The sequence below is a fragment of the Pyxicephalus adspersus genome, chromosome 1 (assembly GCF_032062135.1).
Source record: "Pyxicephalus adspersus chromosome 1, UCB_Pads_2.0, whole genome shotgun sequence".
NCBI lineage: Eukaryota > Metazoa > Chordata > Amphibia > Anura > Pyxicephalidae > Pyxicephalus > Pyxicephalus adspersus.
In genome coordinates, this window is record NC_092858.1 from 24,297,182 (window position 1) to 24,316,514 (window position 19,333).

Genomic DNA, 19,333 nt, shown 5'->3' on the forward strand with positions numbered 1-19,333 from the left:
TGTTTTTCAGTATTGAAATAGTAAACATGTCACGCTAAATGACACTCGTCTCTAGATTTAAAAACGCGAGGATTTGTAGAACAAAAGGCCAGAGCCCTCGCATCAACATAACCAAGTACATATGGTAGACTGAACCACAGACTTGCAATAAAATACTACAGAATGCATGTCATCTAATACTAGAGCACTGATTTCCTAGACTGTTTTTTATCTGTTGTTCAGTTCTCTGATAAGGTCATCTACAAATTAACAAGCTCTAAAGAAAATAAAAAGATTTAAATGAATGGCTTCTGGCAAACTGTCAAGTGATATTAACTCTGCCATTCAACACACTGTCAGTTTATGGCGCTCCAGGAAGGATACTTGAATGCCCCCTACATGATTAAAAGATTATGTAATTCAACTTTGACCTTTCAAGTAAAAGCACTCAAGAGACTGCTAACATTGTTTTATGCTGAGATTGTAATGCCTGTATGGAAAAAGAATTGGGGATACATTTTCCAGCAAAATTTGACATTGTAATGTGACCAGATCTGTGCAGACCTTTGTAGAATAATTCCTCCAAACTCCTGACCTTTGCCTTTTTTTTTGCTACTAATGGTTTGGTAATATGATTGATATCTTAAGGAGGTTTTTACTTTGAATGTTAGCACAAGATTGACTGATTTCAAAACCATTTTCAAAAAATGTTATGTATGGCTGATCTCTAAAAAAAAAAAAAAAAAAGTCCTAACTTATAACACATCTGGGGACTGCTGTGCCCCCACATGAAAGAAAAACATATGAAGATATTTTAGATGGTATTTTGGTTTTAAAGCAGAGACATCACATACATACCTACAATGTAATATACACAGACAACATTGCACATCAACACATACCATGAGCACCTAATTGTGTGCACTTACACAGATTATTACACTTGGGGTGCCTATATAACACTTTCACTGGTTCCCTATAAAAATTATAAGGATGCAGCTCAGGTATTCAACTAATTCACACATAGTTATCTGCATGCTTGTTTCAGGCGAAGCTGACATTACTGTCCGTTATTTTATAGGGTAATGGGCTGACTTAGTAACACTGGATGCTTGGTGGCCATATGTGACAAAATGAAAAACCCAAACTGAGATCTTGATGTGAAGGAACCAGAGTCTCCTAAAGCAAAGGGCAGAAATGTGAACACTTTTGTCAAGCTTAACAACCATGGTGGTGAGAATCCTGCTCACAAATTGTAATTATATGTGCAGTAGTTTCCTGTTAGTACAGACACTATAAACAGACATACACAAACAGCATTATATATATTTGACCATTTTCCATTCTTGCACAACTCACATCACAAATCACATTTGGGGCAGGGATGTTCAGGCTTATTAGGGCTCTGCCTATGAAATATGATATTAGATTTTCACTTATTTCATTAATTTCTACACAAAACTCCACTCATCTATTTTTTCTACATAAAACTCTACTCATCTATTTTTTCTACATAAAACTCTACTCATCTATTTTTTACAAATTGCAAGGAAATCCTAACTTTCTTTAGGTTACTACATTGAAATGTGCCAATCTGAAATGTGAACACACTCAAAGGGGTAATAAGCCAGCATGACAGTCATTATTGTGGTTTCATAGAATTTGTTTTTTGATAAATTTTTAGAAACAAATTAACTGAAATATTTCAATTACTACTATTCAAGAGAATTTCTATAATAAAATCCGTTATATTTCACTTTAATCACATGATTTATTTGTAACATTGTTTTAATGCGATCTCATTGAACTCCTAAAACCCAACTCCAGCTTTTGGATAAATTTTCTTTACATTCAGGCAACAAGCATTTAGCAATGGCAGCTCACATAATCTTAAGTGTTTTAGGAGATTTTTTAACTCTTCCCCTTTTCTATGTGTTCTTGCGTGCTCTAATTCTGGGTGTATTTCTTCCTACCAGTGGTCTTGGTGTAAACGGGTTTATTGGGCCTGATTTTTTAAAGTTCTCCAAGGGTGGAGAGGATACACTATTCTCAGTGAAGCTGGGTGAACCAGCAAACTTAGAATGGATCTGCTCCAGGACCAAAACATTTGCTAGAAAATTACTTTGAAGAAATCTATTCCAGGTTTGCTCGATCGCCCAGCTTCACTGAAGATAAAGTGTATCCTCTCCAGCCCTGAAGAGCATTAATAAATCGAGACCATTGGGCCTAATAAATTCATGGTCATATTTTTCTTCTGTGTTGTTTCAACCCAATACATAGCCATGCAGATCTACCTTTTTGTTTACTGGTAATTTACCAAGCAGGTAAAATGGGTCTGATTTATTAAAGCTCCCAAAGACTAGAGAAGATAGGCTAGCATAGGAGATGGGATGGAGAAATGGTTTTCTCCAAACTCATTTGCCATTAGTTGGCAAATGTTTTCAGTCCTGGACCAGATCCATTCCAGGACTGCTGGTTCACCTAGGTTCTCCCATAGACTATCTTGTAAAGTTTTAATAAACCGGGCTCAATATTCCTGTTTTGAAAACATCAAAAAAAAAATATATGGAAAAAAAGGTTTTTTTTCAAGCACCTGAAAAGTCCTAGTGGTTGCCGCCTATTACTGTTTTCCTCCACCCCCCTGACAGTTACAAATAGGTGCCTGGGAGCAGTAAACGCAGTAATAAACTACCATTCATGAAGCTCCAACTAAATAGTTTACACACTCCATTATCATCTGTCTCATGTATGTGTTACACATTATGTAAAAGCAAACATTGATAAGCTGTGAAAACAAAATAAAAACCATGAAAAATGTTTTTGGTTGTTTGCATATTTTATTTTTCTTTTTTTTTCCTCATTTCTTTTTGTTTTTTGTTTTTTTATTTCCAACTGAACACATCTGGCATATTTTACATTTTTGCAATAAAACATGGTTACAATAGCTTAAGGAATTGATATATCCAAAATATTTCACCATAATTTAAAGATGAAATGAATTTATCTTCCAGGTGTTCAATATCCTCCAATTCTAAATCTACAACTCAAGATATTGCTTACAGACTGATGAATAACTTAATATTTACGCCGACTCCGCAAATGTTTCTCTCATTTTTTTTTTTCGTTTTAAATACAAACAACAATGTAGAAGAAACTCAGTGGTAAAACTTACTAATACAAGGTGATGAACAAATAATTAATCACATCAATAAATAATGATATGTTTCTGGTGCAAAGTGCCAATACAAATTATTTTTTATTTGACTTTTTTTATCTCTTAAAATAAATGACTGCAAGTGTGTGTAAATTTTTGAGAAAATTACATTCCTGATACATGCCTCATAGCCCTACTGACACAATATGTACATCTATGACAATACAGTCACTAAATATACAAAGAAAGAACACGTGGATTGACCCCCTGGATGTGTCATTTTACCTGTGCTGGAATTCCAGACAGCCATCACTGCAGTAGCATAAAACACACAGCGTCATATTAGTCTTAGGCTTAAAATTTGGCTTTTTGGTGATGCCATCACTGCATCTTGGTAGACGACACCATTTTTCTTAACCATAGCCTAAGCAATTACATTAAAATAAAAACACATAAATCACATTTCTGTCTTCCTTGACTTCTGCTTCTTAGTGTGGTGAAGTTTTAAATTCTGGTCAAAAACTGGAATAGTTCGGCACCATGAAATATAAATACCCTTTCCGGGGGGGAAAAAAAACATCAGGGCATATGTAATTGCTGCCTTATCTCTCCTTTCATAATGATCATAAATAAAATAGGTACAGCAAGTGTGAGAGATTTATGGCAAACCATGGCTTCATATCCCTATGTTATGAAGGGTTATGGGACTTGACGTGAAAAGAGAAATAAAAACAACAGTGCAAAGCATATTTTGGTGTAAATGTTAAAAGGATTTGATAGACCCATAATCAACCTTTAAAAGCAAGCCGCGTCCTTTTTTACATTTCCAGAATATACCTGCTTTGCCAGGTTTAAAGTACAAGCACCGTTTAGCTTCACGATAAAACTAAGAAACTTTTTTTTTTGTTGTTTGTTTGTTCTTTATACAAGGTTTTACTTTTACAAAAGTATCCCTTTTAAAGTTAAAGATGTGCATCTGATGTACAAAGTATCAAACATATTTTTTTTATTATTTTTTTATATTTTTTTTGTTCACAGCTTGAAAAGAGGCTGGAAATGGGATGTAAGACGTGTGGACTAAACACCATCGCAGCTTGGACACCAAGTCTTCTTCAGAATGTCTTGTGATCGTAGTGTGTCCCATCAGCTCTTTCAGAATGAAAATTGAAATAATTTGGAGACTCCAGTTCATTGTCAGTTTGCATGGTACAAGCGTGCCTTTAGCAGCTGGTGTTCAGTTGTGAAAAAGAAACACAATGAAAAGTGGCTTTGCTGACTACAATGTACAGCTATTGCTGGGTGTAATGGAATGTACAACGTAGGAGCTCTATACAGACTTGCTTTTCCACCGGAGGTGACAACGCCTAGGAACTGCAGCGCTTGTGCTCTCAGGGTGAAAACTTGGCAATCAGCACTTCAGTCAACTTTAGTATCTGTTCTGATGTTCGTAATGCCATCTATTAAAATCTATGTTAAAAGCTACAATGCTACCAGAAGCCATGCCAGTGATCAAGGTCCTAAAAGGAGAAAAAAAAGTAACAATCAAGAACTGTTTATTCCTTTTTTTTATAAGGAATTAGAATTTTGTTGAATAAAAGACAAGGCAGATAACGAAGTGTCAAAACAAAAAATAAAAACATAAATTGGAGATCATCCACAACACCCATGACACAAAGACCAGAGCGGGAACCTGAGGGAGGAAAGACTAAGGGGATAGGAAGGTAAACAGGTTGCATACATTTTTACAAAAATAAAGCTTTTCAACAAATACAGAGCTGCATTAATTAGTGTCTTTTATATCTGCCTGCTGTTTAACTTTAATCATGTATGTATCCATCTGAAATGTAAATTGTTTCCAACAGAGATTGTTCCGTAAACGGAATGTAAAAAAACAGCAGGTATATTCTTTGAAAGTGTGCCAAATTAATGATTTAGGACATTAAAGTAGGGCTTCCAGCATTATACATTTCTGAGAGTAGACATCACAAGATGCCACTATTAGCTTTAATAAAGCACAACCGTTGTATAAATCAACGATCAGGCGGGTAATTTTTGCAAAAAGGGGCAGGTAATGTCCCTTCTGCAAAACTCCACCTACATGCCTGATTTTTCCGTGTATCTGTCCAAAAAGCTGAGCCGAGCCAGGATACCTGGCAATCCCGGCTTCCCCCGCATGTTTGCTGGAAATAAATGAACACCCCTACGCCTGTCATTCTCGGCCCAGCCAATTAAGGTGGTATTGCTCTATATTGGCTCCACCAAATAACCCCCCTCATCCAGTAACAGTGAACATACTGGTTACTGGTGCAGTCTTATTGGACACAATATTGTCTTTTTAGGGTGGCAGTTGGAATGGCTTTTCTATAATGAAAAGCCCAGATATCAAAGTATAACAAATCAGATGTATAACAAAAAATCAGAAGTATAACAAAACATCAAATAAATTGTTTATTATTTGTTAATAAAGGTATTATAATAATGGGCAACTTGTGGGGGTACAATTACCAAATAGTACAAATGTTGACACATGTTCATTATTCTAATTTCCTCTTCTGCCTAATGACATTAGTAGTGTGTGCAGCAGCAACTGGGAGTGAAATGATTATCATCCTGATAACAATGAAATTATGATGGACCATAGTGCCAGGACAAAATACAACAAAGGCTTAGCACCAAGAACTCCAATGTTAAATTTATCAAGCCAACAACAAACTTAGGGTAGCTGTAGCCCTACCAGAACCAGTGATGACGTTCACTGTGCTGGACAATTTAAAGTTTAGGCATGTACTCTATCTACTGAAGGGAGGTAGAAAATCGTGATTAGAGCACAGAAAGACTAAAAGTGGGAATTTTAATTCCCTGGGTCACTTTAACATCTCTATACACACATTATACATAGTTGCAGACTCACCTTTGATCATGTGACAGATCCATGGCTCTTATTCCCGCATCACAGCCAGGGTAAATATAGAGCTGCTTAAAATCACAAGCTTGCCAGACTTCTACAACACCATTATCTCCACCAGTCACAAGGTTCTGGCCATCGCTGCTCAGAAGGATGGCCTGGATGAAAAAGAACATAGCATTCATTCACAGACGTTTCAGTAAGATTAATTATTATGGGAGAAATTTCAGACAGCACATAACAAAAATGACGATTAACTGGCAAGGCAAACATCTCCGGCCAGGAAGAGAACGTTGGCAATAAAAAGGAACCTTGGGGCGATATTGCTTTCTAAGCTTATGAGCCATGGTTGTTTATTATACATACATGGCAACTTGACATTTCAAATCATTCTCCTAACAACACTTATTCTATATTTATATGAACTAGATGTTTATCGTCATAAAGTTTACAGCACCATATCGAATTGGAGCCTGAGATGTCTATTCTTTTTATCTTATTTTCCCATGAAAATATAGATTCAAGTTGTGCTTCAGGAACTGGCGCTAATGATCCCTAAATTAGTAAAAGAGTTTCTACTACAAGATGAGTCTGCACTGTTCCCCCACCTACCAATTACCTGCACTACCTGTATAAGCCTACCTACAGCCTACCAATGCTCAAAGGCCTCGGGCTTTTTTTATGGACATCCATTAAAATGAGACCATTGCCATGAAGAAAATTGTGCCCAGTAAAGGATTTTCCAATATTCCTTTTCTAGTGACACCTTAAAATTTTTTCCCCCTTATTTTCAGTCAGTGGGTTTGTAGAGGATACACTTTTATCAGTGAAGTTGGGTGATCCAGCAAACCTAGAATGAATATCTTCAAAGTCATTTGCTATCAAATGTTTAGAATCCTGGTCCAGATTCATTCCATGCTTGCTGGATCACCCAGCTTTATTGATGAAAGTTTATCCTCTCCAGCCTTAGAGAGATTTCATAAATCATGCCCATAATGACATTGCTCACTAGAAAAGTTAGAGAGAGTGAATCTTGGAGATACGGGCAGCAATTTACACCTGAATTTTGGTAAATCTCTGCTAAGCGTTAGACTTCTAGGTTGAGCATATTAAGTGGTAAATACAAACATTTACACCTCACTTGCGAGTTTTCAAGAATTATAGAACTCAACTTTTTAGCTTGAAGATGGTTAACCAAACAAATGGATATCATCACATACCCTGGTTGAATCATTGATCTCCATCTGGCCCAGAAGCTTGCCATTAATGCTGAAGTTGCAAAACCGCCCTCTTTCGTAATATATAATACAATGACCCTCACTGGAAACAGAAATCAGACGAGGGTACAAGCAATTCTCTGGGCCTTCCAGTGCTCTGAGTAGATCTCCAGTGATGGTATGGACCAAGCACGGACCCTCTGAAAAAAACGAAATGTAATGCTTCACATCATACTTTGACAGATAAAGAAGAAAGTGGTCACCCATATAACAAACCAGGCTTAATTTAAATTCAATGTACAAATAGGAGCTGGGTATAGAATCACATTCAGTGATTTAGCCAATGTTTCAAAATGACTGATTACTCCATCAAATTCAGGTAAACAAGACAATTTAAGGTTGGATATAAATAAATGTTAGAATAGATTAAATTATCCAACAGATAAAATAAGCAGGATTACTTTTTACAAGATTTAATCAAATCCTTTAGAAAATCAGCTTCACCTCCAGGGAACACAGTCCAATGTAAAGCCACTACTTAAACTAGTTCCAAGGCAGAGGCTAGTACCGAGGCTAGTACAGAGACTTAATAATTGTTGCAGTTGCCATTTCTGCTGTTAGTATAGAGGTCCCACAATATAGTTTAGCAATTTGTTGTGTGGCTATTGTTTCCTATGGGGAGGATGTAGCAGGATGCAGCATTGTTTTAATTTATAGGGAGGGAACCACAAGTTGTAGGCGCCCCGCTGCGTCCTCTCCATAGTAAAACAATAGCCGCACAGCAGACTCATAAACAGCATGGGACAGATTTTCATGATCGTAAATGATTTTCCCACGTAACAAAAATTTAGCATTAACATTATTCCAGCCCTTGGTTAAATACATATTTTGAAAGGCTGGGCACCAGCAAATAGGAAAAAAATATGTGTAAGGAAACAAAAGCTATTACAGTAAATTAAGTGCAAAACAACTTAAAAAAACTAAAATATAATAATAAAATATAAGCATAATACATATTATTCTATGACCTAAAAAGAGTTATGCCTCTCTCCACATTTCTAAAAATCAATTATCTTTAAATAAGGAGTTGACATCTGCTAGGTCTGATCACAACATCCTTCCATATTCTAAGTTTCGATGAGCTTAATACGTGGCTAAGGGCAGCACATATGTTAAGATACAAACGTCAATACAAACACAGTAGCTACTGACACACTGCAAAAAAAGAGCTAAATTATTCAAAGCAAATTGTAGGATATTCAGACAAGGTCAGCGGGCTGTGAGAGAGGATGTCGCGCACATATTTACTACAAGATTCTCCGCGGCACTCCTCCATTGTCTCTGAAAGCGAGAACACAGATGTAAAGAAAATGCACTGTTTCTGGGTGATCGCCTCTTTTGTTCTTTCAATGAAATGTGGATTATTCACTCCTGGATGAACGTAAATGAAAGTAATTTGGCATTTCAAAAAAAGTCACTGAGAGGTCTGTAATATTGTGAAGAGTACATCTCAGATAATCATTGTTTTCCTGAAGAGCACAATATTAAAGCTCATTCTATGTGGCTCGTCTCTCTGATGTGCTTTTAACATAAAGCTACTTTAGTTTTACTGTAAACAATCAATAAGTCCGGCAGTTACCTGCTACTAGAATATTTATTGCCTGATAACAAGGGCTACAAGTGTCATTACAATGCGAGGAATGATCATTAAATGCTTTATCCTTCCTTTACACATATTTGGAAGTGTTTTCTTTTTTTAAGATTCTGAATGACTTTGTTGATTATCTCCTACGTTTATTGCATGTAATAGTGAGTTAATGCATCTAATACTGTGCACCATCAGAGCTAGTGAATTGTTATTTATGAGTTGTATAGATTGGTGCCAAGTCCTAAACGGTCAAATGTTTACATAGTAAAAGTGGTGAAGACGAGAAGAGAGGGGAAAGAATGAAGAAAGAAGAAAAAAGAAGGCTTTTTATGGGGCACTATTTTTTTTTAAACTGATAAAAGTTATTTTTATTAGTTGTAAAGTTTAGTATACACAATATAACACACATATGTTATATTGTGTATACTAAACATTACAACTAATAAAACTAACTTTTATCAGCTGTATAAATCCTGTTAATAATAATAAAAAATAATAATAATATTAATAATAATATTAATAAGTATATAGTGTTTAGGGACTGTTCATAATCCTCCTCATGAGTCTGCAACATGCATATGATGGATGCTGGGAAGACCCTTCTCTCACTATACTAGAATATTCAGCTTTACATGTTAGGTGATCTTCACATGTCTACCTTTTCAGAAGTATTTTGCTGGGTTAGGGAATTGCTATTATTCTCAGCATTATCAATCAGAATAAAAAGAGTCTTAGACGAAGCTTTCAACCTGCTGGATTTCTTGTAATGTCCATGGCACCAAGGTTTTTTACTTTTTGTACTTAGGTAGATTCAATGTTCATACGTACACACACCTGATTACCTAAAGCTCTGAAGAAGAAATACTATCATGGGAGAACTGGGGTGATCCAGTAAACCTGGAATGAATTTCAAAAAATTATTTGTTATTAGCTGGCAAATATTTTTAATCCTGGATAGATCAATTCCAAATTTACTGAATTACCCATCATAGTCTATCTTCTCTGGTCTTGGAGATCAAGCACATTGGGTTCTCAACATTCAAGGACTTTAGTGAAGCCTCCTAATTTTCCTAAGGAATACCAATATGGCCAAGTAACCAAGAGCTATGTCTAAACTAAAGGAGCTCTGGAAGTCAATCACAAACTACTGTGACGAAAATGTATATTCAAAAATAATATTCAGAATGGGGGAGGAAAATTGACCAATTCAGATGAGTAAGAAATAAACGCCTACAAAATAAAACTGAACAAATGATAATTCAGTTTATTTATAGGAAGCAATGTTTAAAAAAGTCAGGCCTGACTCTCCTTCTGAATTTAATGCTTCTTCATAAGTTAAAAGTGTACACGGCAGTGGAGCATCTCCCATGTAAGAGTCATATCACTTTGCTAGAACATGAGACTCCGGCTTTGCACAAATTACACAGATGAAGTCACTGATTAATATTTATCTAATAAAATATCAGTTTTGTAAGACTGACACTTTAATTTTCTTAATTTTAAATAGATATCTCTGCTATGTTTTATAAACAGACTTACTTCCAAATGTATGAGTTATAAAAATATGTTCTAAAATTCACAAAAAAAAAAAGAAAAAAATGAAACAAGACAGCAGAAGAGCTAACACAAATGGTGGCAGCTGATAAAGCTAAAGTTTCAAATAGATTTGTGTCCAAAATGGGATTTATCCATGTCAGATAACCAGGGAAATGGAATAAATAATAGCCTGATTATAAAAAAGGAAACCTACTCAATTAGAATGAGCAGGCTTGTAACATATCTATTGAGGTTGCATGGTAAGGTAGACACTAACAGGCGTGTCCCGCTATACGGGAGGTGGATCCTGATCAAAGCCAAAGGCAGCTTAGGTATGAAGTGCAATCTACAGATTTTCTGAAGCCCTTCTGACATCTGTCCTCTTATTTAGAAAAACATGTTAAATGAAACCAAATATACTAAAGCCTTCTCAAGAGAAAATCCAATCAAAGGATCTTAGAGTGTTCACTCGTGTCAGACAGGGACAAAATAGCTTGTAAGCTAATCATCTGGGAAAATTCATGTAAATCCACCGCCTGTTTAAAACACTGAACAAGTTCTAAGGAGGGAGGAACATTCATCAAAATCTGTTTCCTCCATTTGGGCTATATGATAAAATAGATGCACCAATAACAAAGGCTGATTTGATGCAATATATGGGAAGATGCGCTACCACTAAACTTGTGAATATCAGATATTATTTTATGAAGCCTGTTACAAGCCTAGGCTATCCGTATTTATGTCAAACTATCAGCACATACAGGAACACAGGAAACTGAACTGATATACAATTAACTTTTCTTGGGATAAAAGCTGAATCTCACCATCTTCTGCTTCTTGTCCTCTATTGACCAGAGAAGTTTCTATCATATTTGAGGACCAAAAGATGTAAAGTTCAAGTTTTTTGAACAGTTTTTTATGGTTTATTTAATTATGAACTTAGGAAGGCTTTAAAATTAAGGGGCAATTGTCACATGATGGACTTCTGTAAACTTGGAGCATCAGAGAGACAAGCTAGCAACTGCTCCCAACTTACCTACCCCACATATACAATAAAGCGGAACTTTCACTTTCAAAGGGTTCTGTTGCCAAAAGGGACAGGCATTATCTTGTCTGCAAAAGGCATTTTGACCTGCCTGATCACTTTCTAATCTGTCAAAAAATTCGGAAAGGATACCTGGAGCATCCCAGTATCCCCTTGTGGCTGCCGGGACCAAATGAACTCTAGAATGTTTGCGAAGAATCTACGACATTTCAGCCCAGGCAATCAAGTAGGCTGAACAGTAAAAGCAGAAAGACAAGAAAGAAGATGGCGACGCCCATGACAGAACAGGAACAGGCGAGTACAAAAAAAATATTGCGATCAGGCAGGTAAGTTTATTTTATTGCAGTTGGGACATTGCCTGTCCCTTCTACAATAAAAGACCTGTCTGGCTGCAGTTTTTTAATTTTTAGGTTTATTTCCACTTTAGGGTTATTGGATCTTACAGCCAACTCCTCCAAAATCTTACCATCTCTCTTAAAGAACAACTGTCATTTGACAGTAAACACAACACTGAAAGAAGGGGAGAGTAGGGAAGTTAGGCACAATTCTATTGTTTTACACTCATGTCAAACCTGGGGTGTTGCCTAAACTGGTTTACCTAAAACTCTCGAAAACTCTCTACTTATTAACATGGTAGTATTAGTAGATTAAGTGGAGAAGGAGTTGGGAGACTTACCTTCGGCATCTTACAACCCAAAATCTTTTCTGTTACACTATACAAAGCAGTTAAACTAATCAGTACAATAGCAAGGACTTCATTGGTATGTAAAGTGATGCTTCGCAGAAGCCAACCAACGTATCTACAAAGTTATATCATTTTGATGTTCACATGGTTCCAATACTTTTACAAAATCTTTCTATACAATGCTGAATAAAAATGGTGCACTATTAACAAACCTTTAGCTCCACTGATGACGAGACCCAGTTCAGCACATACTGATACGCAGACAACTTCATGATCATGGCCAGTCAGAACGGCCCGAGGAGCTGGGTAATCACCTGAAATATTAAAGGTAAAAAATGTAAAACTGTCAAAGGGTACAAATAGTCAGAATAATAACATACAAACAACAACAAAATTGTCATGAAAAATACACGGTTTTCATATTTACTATTTACAGGCAGAAAAATAATAAATATATGGCAGTAAACATTCAGGATGCTAGCTATGAAGGAAGCAAAAGGCAGAAGTTTAATCAGATTCAGTAATGCATTCTTTGCTTTGGCTAAATGTCGACTAGTGATTTTAGCTAAACATGTTCCCCCCAAAGAAATATAACTAGAACTCACTTTTTTGGAAAATGCATTTTTTTCGATATTTCAGCCCGCATGTGTTTTAAAAAACGCACATTCATGACTGGGTAATATTATATGTATGTTCTATTGCCTGTATTTACAGTACAGAATTAGTAAAAAAAGGCCATTGTAAACATAATCTTGGAGAAAAGACAATGGCTGAAGCGTAAAGGACAACAACAAACGTTTCATCCTTCCAAGGGACAGATGCCAAGCACTGCAACAATCATTCAAAATTCAGCAACGCATACTGTCACATCCTAAATGATAGATGTAGCACAAGGATAAAGGCTAAGAAACAAAAAAGACTTCAGGTGAAGAGAATCTACAGGGAATTGAAACCTCATTGCTGCAAGCTTAACCAATTTAGCAAAAATGTTGCCATCTAAATTTCCAGGAGGGTCAGACAGGGACAGTAAAAATGGTATTATCTACTAAACAAGAGAATGTACTTTACTAAAATTTCTTGAAATGTTATATATATTATATATGGATATATTATTATATTATAATTTGTGTGTATATATATATATATATATATATATATAGTATAATTACAGCTGTGGGTGAGCCGTACACAGAGGATTCTCCCTGCTAGATGCAGGGCCCTTAAATGGCTCTACTCAACAGGTGTGTAATAATCTCACATTAAACATACAAAAAAAAAATCCATCTTCCACATAGCAACAGAGTAACCAATCGAAGCAACAACATAACTGAAACACTGTCAACCACAAAAAATATACTATAAGGGTAAGCCTAATAGTGGAACAAAGCTTAATTTCCTATGTTTTTTTTTTTGGTTGTTTGTAGTAGTGTTGCAATGTGTTTTGTTCAGGTGATGCATGCGGCAAACAGTAGCGGTTTGCTACCCTCTTCCATAGACTTGTGGGCAAAGAAAGAATATATGCAATTGTATGTTTGGATATGTCCCATAATCTTTGAAAAACCAACAAGAGTGCAAAAAGGAGAGTTTGTGTATCTATCACATGTGATCTATCATTATGAACCTCAAAATCCATCCATTTTTGATTTTTTTTTTAGCAGATTGGTTATGCAAATTACAAACCCTATAGTTTGCCAATCCTATATCTTTTGAATAGTTTTATATGTATAACCAAAGCACAGGCTGAATCAGTACATAAATAACATATGTATACTGGCAATAATTCAGCACAAGTGTTCACATACCTTATATCACTTCCCTCGAGAATCAAGCAGCATTGCCTACAACCTGGATGAGAACAACCTTTATCTCTCAAGCAACAGTTTGGCCTGAAAGCATGAATATTGAAATACAGTGGAGAAAGAATATGCCAATATATTTTATAATAGCGAGAATTTGGGCATGGAGCCTTATAAGATACTGAGAGGTAAACACAATCCTTTTGGGCATAGAGAGCCTTTGTCTCTGTCTCTCCTTATTTTTTTCTTTTTATTGTTTATAACAAATGGCATCTCATTTTGAAGGAAACCCTCTGGGTATCCCCTAGTTCTGAATGTCTAAACTATCTCCTCCAGTCTTAGTGACCGGTTCTTCTCATTGCTCACAAAATATTCCACTCCCATCTACTGACTACAAACTACGGATTTAAATATATAGAAGAGAGGGAGCTTTTGTATAGGAGCAGCTGGTTTCTGACAGCCAATTTGCAATATGAATCACTATATATAATCACTATATAAACCATCTGATTGCTTGTAAAAAACTAGTATTGAGGAAAGGAAATATTTCCAAAGCTATATACATATTTGATTGGATTGATCAAAATTGTTTAGTTCCTTGTGGGATGACAGAGCTCCACTGTCGTCCTGCCACAGCTGAAATACATCTTCAATGCAGTGCCACCATACAAAAACAATGTTTATGGAACATTATAAACTCAGAGAGATTTAGTCAGCTGGAACGGGGACTTCACAATGCACTTTCTGCCACATATTTTACTAGGGACAGGATTGGTAAAGAGAATACTCTTTATGAATGGAGGAAGTGCTTAAAAATTAAAAGGTAAAGTAACGATTACCTGAAACAGGTAGGATCCATCGTACCCTCCTTTCAGATCTAACAGTTTATGAACGTCTGTGCCCTGTTCTGACTTGGACAATTAGGAAACTTTGTTAGGTGACAATTCTTGTTGGCCATCTATGGATTCCAATTATTTACATAGTGCCCCTAACATACAAAGAACGATTACCGTGAATTTGATATTTGCATTGATTGCTACATTTCTGGGCAAATGTTTGCTACCACTTGTGGCAATACTAGTGACATGGGGCATGCCAAGCATGTACATTTTGATATAATGTTGTTGCTCTAGAAATATTATACAGAAGTAAATGACTTTTCAACTGTTTAACCATTTATTTGACCAAATTTTGTTGAATAACTGTTTTGTGTATAAGAACATGTTCCACTTACAACAAACTGTGGTGGTGGTGATGAAGGACTCCAATTGCATTTGCTGAGGCATGAACTAATCTAAGCCCAAATTAATTTTACCCAACATGGCACCCACTGAACATTGTTTAATTTGCTGGCATTGCAATACTAATGTACTGTATTTGCTTAATGGTGAGGTAACCTTCACATCTTTTCATTGTTCCCTGATGAACTAAACCAGGGGTCGGCAAACTTTCATGGCCAATAGGCCATTTCAGGCCAGGTCGGCCAGGGGGCGTTAGACCAGAATAAACTACCGGCTAGGCCGTATTTGGCCTAAAGGCCGGAGTCTGCCGACCCCTGAACTAAAAAATATTGTTCAGTCTATCCAAATTAAACAAATGTATTGATATGGAAAAAGTTTTGTTGATAGTTTGTTTTACATAATGCTTTATATTGCAATCTGTCAAAAATCCGCTGTTTTATATCCAACAGATTTTGCTACTCTTGTCTTTTTTATTGATAGTGAGGAGTCAATTGATGAGAGTGCAACACAATATAAGTATTTTAAAATAACAGTCTCTAAGACTATGGTACAAAAATTCAGAGGTAGGGTTATGCAAGAAATTTCTAAAAAATGAGTTGTCATTTGTTATGAACAATATAGATAAACAAAATAGGAAAAGAGAGACAAAGATGCACTAAGCCTAACAAGTTTGCTACTACCTCTGAGTATCGGAGCTTTAGTGCACAGATTATTATTGTAATCAAAATTCATTGTCATATTCTTTCTGAAGTGTATTTCAATAACCCTAAATACATAATAATCCCATTAAAGGCCCTATATTGGTCATGTCTGAAATTTAAAAAAAATGCACGGTTATTGCAGATTTTGTTCCCTTTCACAAATAATGCATAGTTCTAGGGATGGCAATTTCAGAAAAACTGCTTTTGAATGTGTCTCGATTTTAAAGTTTAGTTTAATTTAAGTAAAATTCCAATATAACATGGGTTTAAAATGATCAGTGTAAGAGGTAATCTTACTAGAGTGTGTCAAAGAATATTATTATACAGTATTTATATAGCGCTGACATATTACACAGCACTTTAGCATGCCTATCTCCCAAATTTCTGTATTTAGGTTTTATAAGGTGTAGAATATTGCTTAGATGCTGTGTTGGGATTTGATTAGGGTATATGCCTCCTTTGGGGAGATTTCCCTCTATTCCCGTCTTGGCGACACTTTGCAGCAGATATTGGATGTTAGTGGAACAGGAAGTGAGAGTACATGAGCGGATCAGCGTATGTCAGCTACCTCTGCATACCCCAGGGCTGCTGAGACAGGATAAACTGAAGTTATGTCATGCTGGCTCAGCCAATCTTAAAGGCCAAAGATGGGAAGCTCAGAAGAGTAGAAGAAGATGGCGGCAACCACAAAGGAACAGAGAGGAATTGTGGCCAGGCAGGTAAGGGTATTTTATTCCAGAAAAGACATACCCTGTTCCTTCAGCAATAAAGGACCTGTCTGATCACAATATTTTAAACTAAAGCTTTAGTTCTGCTTTAAATACTACTGGTAGAAGTGTGTGTAATCTATGTTAATATATTTCTCCATAATACACTGCACAGTAGAAATCAGGCTGGAAATGGCAATGTCAATACAGTACTACTGCATGGCACATGCCAACGTATTTCAGGCACTTTGGTGGGATGGGGTCAATATAAAGGGGCTTAAAGAACGGAAGAGAGCAACACATGAATATCCAAGACACTGACAGGCTAGGCAGAATGAATTTGGACACCTGTACACTGGGACCCAAGTGTCACCCATGTCTGGCAGAGGGCTTCCCTGGAGCCATTAATCAGATCTGCAGGAGATAATAGAGCACTGACTGGTCTGCTGGTTGCCATGGTGATAATACTGCTGTTGAGTAATGGCTACAGAATTTGTTGATTGATCTGGTTGTCATGGTGATATAGGAAAAGCTGTATCAAATTTCAGGAAGCACAGAATAAGTAGTATTATAAAATAAGTGAAAACATGTATAGGCCTTCATTTTACCATCAGCAGCCAAAATTAAAGAATGTAAACCCATAAAATATTCAACAAAAATGTTTATAGACTATAAAATCTACTTCAATAATGGCAGCAGGGTTACAAATGATGATCTAGCTGTAGAGGCAGGGCTATGCATCGAAACCAATTAGTGAAAAACCAATAGGTATCACACATTCACTAAATTACTATCAGCACTACTTTTTACAGCATTGGATAGAATACTCATTTAAAGCTAAAATTCGAAAAAGACCCAAATTATTGTACCTAAGTTATTGAATTATTAGATTTATTTAAAATGCAAGCATTGAATGTACCTACATTTTACTTGATATCTGCTCTATAAAATCATGTGTATAGCAAAGTTTTGACTGGGAGACAGAGGCAGATTGCCTGACAACAATATGGAAGCGGTACAGAAAGATGTTTAGGGTGAACCTGTTTATAAATGAGGATCTTCCAGTAGTTAATGATTATCTCTAACATTGTCGAAATCCAGAAGACCTCTCTACTTCCACTTTCCACACATTCCCCTGGAGAGTCAAAGACCATCACTTATGTGGACTTAAATGTCAATGTTTATTGATCCTGGCATCACTTATTGAGACAACCTAAAGTTCAATATTCTGTTAGAAAACAATTTATCTTCATAAAGCGCCTTACGCGATCACAGTGTGTCCATCTGAAAAAAAGCCGATCTCTGTAGAACAAGAAAACCATTTCTACAGCCACAAAGCATTGCAACTGGGCTATTTATTTGTAAGCATCATACCTTAAATCAAAATAATTAATCATACGCCTAATAAGAGCAATGTATTGCCAATGAAGGAATAAGGGAATGTCCGCAGTACAGGTTAATGATTTTCCCAATGATTACTAGGTGACACATATTTAAATTTATGTGCAATTTTGTCTCAGTGATCGATTTATTTCATAGTGAAGGAACATTTACTATCTCCTCCATCACAATTGTGTTAGTTATTAAATGCTTTTATTTTCTATAGATTATTCTCACTGTATGGACAGTATAATTTGCTAATATATGCTGGTTTATAATTACATTGTATTTTAATTGTCTTTAAATTTCTATATATTATTCTCACTGTATGCACAGTATAATTTGCTGATATATGCTGGCTTAAAACATTTTTAATTGCACGTAATTGTCTTTTAATTTCTCTAAATTTTTTTCTCAATATATGGATATATTTAATATAGATGTATACCTAAAAAGGCTCATAATTGTATTGTACTTTAACAATTACAATGTGTTTTAATATTTGCAATGTATGTATTTGATAATACTATACCTACTTTCCTGTTACTACTATTATCCATCCACAGAACCCATGTTTACACTTTTAGTATTCCCACATAATGCTTGCAGTATTTTTGCTTTTATACAAAAACCTTTTCTTATATTATAGTGGGTCCTCTCATACAATTATCATCTAAGAGGACATACATTTGGTATGTATGAATATTTGGATGGGTTTGAGACATCAATTTAATAAAGTATTTGGCATTCAGGTGTGTGATCTGTTCTGGAGTTTCTTTTTGTTTCTATTTCTTGATTTTATTATATGTTGTGATGTGGTATTAAAATAGAAAAAAAAATCTGTTACATGTCAGTCTTTCCCATAAATATGAACACCGAGATTCACAATAAACATACCTAACCACACAAAAAGTGAGAAAGACAATTAACAAATGTGTAAGGCTGTAAACAGCTGGTGGAACTGAATATATTGGAAGTCACATTTGTGAAAACACATTTAAAAAAATAAAGGGCAGTCATTAGCAGCTGATTCCAGATTAAAAAGCCGAAATGAAGCAGTAATGGAAATAATGAATGACATTGCAGCCCACCAACTTAATATAAGTGTTACTTCGGTGCTGCATAACTGTAACCCAGGCTTAAGAGTTATGGAAATAATGTAAGAGCAGAGGTGGACAAAAGGAGGTGCAAACAGTGCCACTGTACAAGGGCCCTGACTCTCCTTAGCCAACAGGAGCAGAGGACCCCAAATCAGTTCTGCACAGGGGCCCGCTGTTGGCCATGTCCACCCCTGTGTCAGAGATATTGTTAGACACAGATTGGTGACTATTTCCAGTTC

The 19,333-nt window shown here is 35.9% G+C and overlaps 1 protein-coding gene across 1 annotated transcript in view; it reads right to left on the bottom strand.

Annotated features, from left to right (window-relative positions):
* Positions 1 to 4,122: 4,122 nt before the first annotated feature.
* NBEA (neurobeachin) overlaps positions 4,123 to 19,333 on the bottom strand; it is a 371,654-nt gene continuing 356,443 nt past the window's right edge. The window contains exons 56-59 of the mRNA XM_072398659.1: positions 12,382 to 12,483; positions 7,259 to 7,455; positions 6,045 to 6,196; positions 4,123 to 4,650 (exon numbers count right to left, since the gene is read on the bottom strand). Of these exons, the coding sequence (XP_072254760.1) occupies positions 4,560 to 4,650; positions 6,045 to 6,196; positions 7,259 to 7,455; positions 12,382 to 12,483 (542 nt within the window). The 3' untranslated portion in view covers positions 4,123 to 4,559. The remainder of the gene's footprint in view (positions 4,651 to 6,044; positions 6,197 to 7,258; positions 7,456 to 12,381; positions 12,484 to 19,333) is intronic.